Source organism: Miscanthus floridulus, chromosome 4 (genome assembly GCF_019320115.1).
Source record: "Miscanthus floridulus cultivar M001 chromosome 4, ASM1932011v1, whole genome shotgun sequence".
Taxonomy (NCBI): domain Eukaryota; kingdom Viridiplantae; phylum Streptophyta; class Magnoliopsida; order Poales; family Poaceae; genus Miscanthus; species Miscanthus floridulus.
This window is the reverse complement of record NC_089583.1, coordinates 109193371-109200766: the sequence shown is the minus strand read 5'-3', so window position 1 is coordinate 109200766 and position 7396 is coordinate 109193371. Positions and strand designations below refer to the sequence as shown.

Sequence of the window (7396 nt, the reverse complement as noted above, 5' to 3'; positions counted from 1 at the left end):
ATGCAGATCATCAAGATCTCAAAAATAAAGAGACTTGAAAATTAAGACGACGAGGGAACTGAATGAGAAAGACACAAAAAAGAGACGAGGGCGTCCGGTCCCAAGATCGCGTAGGCTGACAAAGACGCGCGCGCGACGACGCAGACGGCGATCGTGCCGCCACACCCGACAAATCCGATCGTTTTCTTCAGCAGCGACTTCCGTGTCTTGTTTTCCCACTGCATCCGACCTGGAGAGAGAGACGAGACGACTCCCACAAACGAGTGTTGAGGTGGCAAAATAAAAGAAATCAAATCAGTCCAATGGTGTTTATTTAATCACGCTACCTGATACTTGCTCGGATGTTGCCTGTTGTTACGGGTTCACGGCGGTACCGGACGAGTCTGAACTTTCTCTGCTGTTTCAGCCGAAAGTAGCCAACCCTCTCTGTTGTTTCTATTTTTCCAAGCTGCCAGAGAAACCGCAGGACCCGGCGGCGCTGTCGTCTGACCGAACTACGACCACCCTGAAAATTGAATGTTTCCAATGCAGATCGTACAGTACTACCTATCCTGCTTACCTACGTGCCTCCGTGTGCTTAGGCCTGGTTTAGTTTCCAAAAATTTTCACCCCAAACTATCATATCGAATCTTGCGACACATGCATAGAATATTAAATATAGACGAAAAAAAATTAATTGCACAGTTTGGTTGGAAATCGCGAGACGAATGTTTTAAGACTAATTAGTCCATGATTAGACGTAAGTGCTACAGTAACTAACATGCGCTAATGATGGATTAATTTGGCTTAATAAATTCGTCTCGCAGTTTCCAGGCGAGCTATGTAATTAGTTTTTTTATTAGTATCCGAAAACTCCTTCCGACATCCCCGAAACATCCGATGTGACATTCAAAAATTTTCATTTCGCGAATTAAACAGAGCCTTAATTGGGAAAATAATTGAGTGGAAGTTTAACCACGGCGCCGCCAGAAGGATCTATCACAGATTTATTACGATCCGTGTCCATCCTCTTGAATTTAAGAAATACTCGTTCTATTCTTTTTCACATGTCGTATTTACTTTGTTCTAAGTAAAATATTTCCAACTTTGATCATCAATTTCAATAAACCTGTACATATCAACAATATAAGATTTCATGTTTTCAGATTTAGTATGACAAGTACTTTCTTAAAACACTACGGGAGCCAAAACAAACACTCGGCAAACGGTTTACCGAGTGTAACACTCGGCGTAGGTTTTAACGGCAAAGAGCTGTTTGCCGACTGTCAATCGTCGGCACTCGGCAAAGACTTTGCCGAGTGCCACAAAAACACTCGGCAAACATTTTTTTTTAAAAAAAACAATCACCCTGCTCCGCCGGCCGCCACCACCGCCCATGCCGCTGCCTCCACCACCGCCCATGCCGCCGCCGACACCACCACAAAGCCACCACGCCGCCACGGGGAAGGAGGGGCCGCCGGGCACGCTGCCGAGGAAGGAGGGGCCACGCCGCCGGGGAAGGAGGATCCCCGCCGCCACGCCGCCGGGGAAGGAGGGGCTGCCACACCGCCGGGGAAGGAGGGGCCGCCGGGCGCCGGATCCCACTGCCACGCCGTCGGGAAAGGAGGGGAAGTCGGATCCAAGGAGGGGGCGGCGGATGAGGGGGCTGGAGCAGAGGGGAGGGGCGGCGGCCGGAGGGGAAGAGGCCGGCCGGGAGAGGAGGGGAGGGAGGCGGCACCGGCTTGAGGAGGGGAGGGAGGAGGCGCCGACGAGAGGAGAGGGGGCGTTGGGGGCCGGGAGGAGAGGGGGCGCTGGGGTTAAGTACGATATTTCTTTGTTTGCCGACAAAGTTTTTTTTTCATTTTTTTCTTCTCCTTTTTTTTTGCCGAGTGTTATAGATCTGAGCACTCGGCAAAGTTTTTTTTTTATTTTTTTCTTCTCCTTCTTTTTCAGGAATTTTTATTTATTTATTTACCGAGTGTTTTTTTTGACACTCGGCAAACCCCCTCTTTGTCGAGTGTTTTTTTTTTGCCGAGTGTTTTTAGCGCAGCACTCGGCAAAGAACTTGTTCACCGAGTGCCCGAGGAAATACACTCAGCAAACAAAAAACACTCAACAAATTTGAGGATTTCGGTAGTGAAATAGATGGTCAAAGATGAAATATTTAACTTAGGACAAAACTAATACAACATATAAAAAATGATGAGTAGTTTTTTTCTAAATGAAGAGTATTTTTTTCTAATTATTTCTCCTAAATCTATATAATAGCCATATGGATACATGTTATGAATATGCGGCAACTGGATCTATTTAGAACATAGGAATTTCACATGAATCAATTTATTTTCACAGAAAAAACACGTGAAAAAATTCTCGCGTTCCAACCAGGGCCTTACTGCAGACAGACAAATTAAGTTGACAGGCGCCACCGCGCCAGGCATGCAGAGTTCCAGACCCATTGGTTTTCTCTTCATGGGTCAGACGCGGGTACTTCTGTTTGACCTACATGCAGTGCAATGCAGCCACAACATTAAGATAGACGTTGACCAGGATCATGAACCACAAACACAAGTCAGGTTTAGGGTTTGATCAATCGGCGATCGAGACCGTCCGGTCAGAGGTAGATGAGACCCCGGAATTGACAGGGTCAAGGTCAGCCAAACGGATCGCGGCGGCGTTTCCCCAAACGGAATTCCAAGCGCGCGCCCGATCGAGATGCGCCGTCAGCTCACTCGTTAAGCTGTGTACGGACTACGGAAGATGATTTTAGCCCTTCGGTCAGAGAGACACAGCAGCCTAGCTAATTTGGAAGCTACTCAGACGTCTACTTGTTTTTTCGGTGAATCTTCTCGTTGTTGGCTGGAGATTCTGGCGGTTAATACAACCGCTGGTGTGGAACTCAAATCAAATGTTGATGATTAGTGTGGTCAAGGTCAATTGCTGGTCTTTGATCTCGAAATCAACTAGTTGTATCTATTTATTTATTCATTTTTAAGTAGTTCAATCAGATTCCTTTTATGTTGACAGTGACTTCCTTGCATCTAGAGCTGCTGCTGGTCCGATGCAGCGTGCAGCCATGCATGGACTCGGAAGTCGGAACTCTAGTGGCATGCATGATGACCGCTAGCAGCTGGCTAATGATAAAATAATGCATGCTGCGGCTTAATTAGTTTTCTTCCAAAGATAGACTGGAATGTTTGGAGGCGATTCAATTGGACTGACAGGAAATCTCGTCAAACTAATCATATTAAATTTTGGAGCTACAATGTTAGATCAGCTGATTGAGTATGCTGAAATATCAATTAGGAAATGGAACATTCTACTCCTAGAATGAAAGTACGTTAAAGACCCATTTCAGAAAGTAGACATACGTCAAAGAATGTGCACAATTGTATGTACTCTGCTAGATTTCTCTTGGCACCGATTCGACCGCAGTTCGGTTCAGTTCTGTCTTCCATTTATTTGTTTGTTTATTATTACTTGAATGTTGAACTCACCTAGGACTAGGAGAAACTTAACAGGACTTGGATTAAAAAACAATGGGCACAGTCAAGTCATGAACCATGAATCCATGACCATGCATTGTCTGGACGCCGTACGTACGAAGCGAGCTCAAATTTTGAAATTCAGCGCAGGAACATTCGAAGAATCTGGTTGAATTCTACTCCTATCTCTCTCTGTCCTTTAGTTTAGGAAAAGAAGAAGAAATGGGGGGTACAACTCGCTCAGACCTGCACTGCAATTTCTAATTTTCTACTACTAGCAGCCTGGTCCTGCGCTCCCAAATCCATGATAGCACGTGGGCCACGGTAGCGGCTCTGGACGGGCTAAACTGAGAAGAAATCGGCCCCATTTGTTTACGGACGTGGGCCGAAACGAGGCCACGAAGGATCCTGTTCCGGCAGCTGGGCTGGGCTCGGCTCTCAGGAAGAGCTAGCCCGGACGACACAGGCGGCCCGCGGCCAGCCCGCGAGCGCATGGCCAGGGGCGACCGGGCGAGGGCTTCACGGAATCGCGGCCACGGCGCGCGAGCTGACACGTGCTGCAGGCGGCGGCGAGCTGACACGGGCGGCGGCGGGGTACGTGTCGAGGGACGACGGGCGCGGGGCTCTAGGGTTCGGTGCAACGGAGCCATATTTCTCGGGGCAATGCCTTCGGCACCTCCCACTCTTCCCCTGCCCGCCTGCGCCTCCGTCTCCGGCCGGCTCTCCTCCATCGCTACGATTCCCCGGGCGAAACCACCAAAAATCCCAGCGCAGATCACTCGCCGGCCGCCTGCTCCATCAGATCCTCCCAACCGACAGCGTAACAAACCCCGGATATCCTCGTCGCTGTCTGCTCTCCTCCACACTACTAGAGGCGGCTCTGCCAAACTGCAGGGAGGGATCCATACCGCGGTAAGCAGCAAACTGCATGGCAGTTCGGTAGCACAAGGTGCTGCTGTGCTTTTTGTGTGCGTAGCATATATAGTCTGGTAGATCGATCTACTGATCTGGTGTTGGCGCTTGGTACAGGGGCCGGCCGGGGTAGTAGCTAGTACGGTGATGAGATCCATGGAGAGCACGGACTCGTCGTCCGGCGAGTTGCCACCGCAGAAGCAGCCGAGCTCGGCGCCGGATCTCCCGCCGGGGTTCCGGTTCCACCCGACGGACGAGGAGCTGGTCGTCCACTACCTCAAGAAGAAGGCCGCGTCCGTGCCTCTCCCCGTCGCCATCATCGCCGAGGTCGACCTTTACAAGTTCGATCCGTGGGAGCTACCTGGTACGTAAAGCTAGCGTGTGTAACAAACTTGATTGATGAATTGTTTATTGGCATGATTATCTCATCTTACTCGTTCTGCTAGTGATTATTGTGTATGCAGTGTAGTACTTCTAATTAAAATATTCTTTTTAATACTGTGCATAACTTTTTGGAAGTAAATAATAAAGTAATACTACTATGTGTTATACTATATATATGCTCATCTAGCTTGCATATATACTTCCATGCATGCATGTGCCATATACTACTCTCACGTACGATACTGTGGCCTGGACATGATGGTTGATCAGATAAGGCGACCTTCGGGGAGCAGGAGTGGTACTTCTTCAGCCCGAGGGACCGCAAGTACCCCAACGGAGCGCGGCCGAACAGGGCGGCAACGTCCGGCTACTGGAAGGCGACTGGCACAGACAAGCCCATCATGGCGTCCGGTGGCAACCGCGAGAAGGTCGGCGTTAAGAAGGCGCTCGTGTTCTACCGCGGGAAGCCACCAAAGGGCCTCAAGACCAACTGGATCATGCACGAGTACCGCCTCGCGGATGCGGCGAGCTCAACCACCAGCCGGCCGCCTTGCAACGTCGTCGGAGGCAAGGCCACAGCGTCTCTCAGGGTACGTGTGCTACTATTTTCTACAGTGTCAAGAACGGAACATAATCCGATCTACCCTGAGATTGCATTAACAAACATATGCATGCATCAATAATCTCTCAGAATGTTTTCACTAATATAATATAATATATAGCTAGTGTGGTGATCAAGCTCTAACTAGTGTCTCAGCTCGACGACTGGGTGTTATGCCGCATCTACAAGAAGATCAACAAGCTTGGAGCCGGCGAGAGGAGCATGGAGTGCGAGGACTCCATGGAGGACGCGGTGGCAGCCTACCCGACGCATGCCGCGGCTGCCATGGCCGCCGTCGCAGGCGGAGGAAGGCCGGCTCATCATAACGGCAATAACTACACTTCGCTGATCCACCACCATCACGAGGACAACTTCCTGGATGGATTTATCACAGCAGAGGACACAGGCCTCTCAGCGGGCGCCAGCTCCCTGAGCCAGCTAGCCGCGGCGGCGAGGGCAGCTGACACCAAGCAGCTCCTCGTCCCGTCGTCCTCCACCACCCCATTCAACTGGCTGGACGCGTCGGCATTCGCGATGCTTCCGCCGGCAAAGAGGTTCCATGGGTACAACAGAGACACCACTGACGGCGGCGGCACGTCCCTGTCGTCGCCATCCGAGAGGAATAACCTGGCGGCTGCCGGTGCCGTCGATAGTGGCGCCTGCAGCGGTTGCACTAATGCCATCGTTCCTACATTTCTCAACCCGCTCGGCGTGCAAGGTGCGACAACCTATCACCACCACGCCATGTTCGGCACACCAGTAACGCCGGAAGCTGCCGCGGCCGCCGCCACCGCCACCGCCACATGCGGTTTCCAGCACCCCTACCAGCTCTCCGGCGTGAGCTGGAACCCGTGAAGAATCCATGATACCGACATTGCCTATAGTCAGCATCGCCAGCAACTAGTACCAGTTGTTATAGTGGTAGGAGTCTCATTCAGTGAACCGCAGGACAGCTAGTACCACGAGCACGTACTTGTACGGAGCTAAGCAACCTTCGGCCTGTTCGCTGGTTGATTTGTGAGCTGGTTTGGGCTGGCTGGTGCTGGTTTTATGTGAGAGGAAATATTATTGGTTGGTTGGTTTGGGCTGGTTGAAACCAACAAGCGAACATGATTAATTGCAAGTAGGTAGGCCAATTTGAAACAAAAATCTAGCTAGCCAATACTTACACAGATATGATATTAATTAGCCATTTAGCCTCTTGCATCTATAGATTGAACCCTGCATAAAATAATTTAGCCTGCATGCATGTTCATGACCACCCCTGTTCATGACATCCCCGCCACAAAACAAAATTAACTGCTTAATTTAACTGCATGACAGTTCACACGGGCATGTAGTTGACGGGGAAAATATAATATAGATATTTGTATGCATGTAGATATATAGTATAGATATAATATAATATAGATATTTGTACGGTAATTATATTGCATGCATGTAGATATTTGTATGCGTAAAGCTCAAAAAAGAAAAAGATATTTGTATGCTTGATTCATGCATATGCACACGCATGGACCATGTTCATACTAGCTAGCTAGTAGCCTAGTACATACCTACAGAATTTCCTAATTGAGCCGCAGCTTGGTTGCTAGATATAAAAGCCGTCGTCGCCCGTCATCATTAGGCACCTGCAGGTTGTGTGCACAATTAATATAGCTGCATATGTAATCTATGTTTCGGTTGCATTATTGGACTGTAATGTATAATACAGACGAGTTTTAAAATGGCTAGACCATTTGCACTATGCCCTGTGGTGCCATGTCACTTGCACCCTCATATATCTGGGCTGAGAACATGCCATAACGGAATCTCTCGTCCAGCAGCCGGCCTCCTCATTCTCACGTCACTGATCGATGGATCAATGTCTACCACCGATCAATGGCCATCACGTCACATGCCATAACGGAATCTCTCGTCCAGCTAGCTAGTAACAAACTCAATCTACAGGAGCCAGGAGCCACGAGCCAGCTGTGCTCGCGCGAACGGTGCTGGCGAGAACGAACCGCGCGCGCTTGCTGGCGGTTCGTCGAGG

The 7396-nt window shown here is 49.6% G+C and overlaps 1 protein-coding gene across 3 annotated transcripts; it reads left to right on the top strand.

The window, feature by feature from the left end:
- Positions 1-4111: 4111 nt before the first annotated feature.
- LOC136550292 (NAC transcription factor NAM-B2-like) lies at positions 4112-7086 on the top strand. Of its 3 annotated transcripts, none has more exons than XM_066541820.1 (4): positions 4112-4376; positions 4494-4740; positions 5031-5350; positions 5554-7086. In XM_066541820.1, the coding sequence occupies exons 1-4, from the start codon at positions 4128-4130 to the stop codon at positions 6214-6216; spliced, it is 1479 nt and encodes a 492-aa protein (XP_066397917.1). In that variant the 5' UTR covers positions 4112-4127; the 3' UTR covers positions 6217-7086. The 3 variants fall into 3 exon arrangements, with proteins under 3 accessions (XP_066397917.1, XP_066397916.1, XP_066397918.1); XM_066541819.1 differs by having other exon boundaries at positions 5518-7086; XM_066541821.1 differs by lacking the exon at positions 4112-4376 and adding an exon at positions 4391-4413 and having other exon boundaries at positions 5518-7086.
- Positions 7087-7396: the final 310 nt, after the last annotated feature.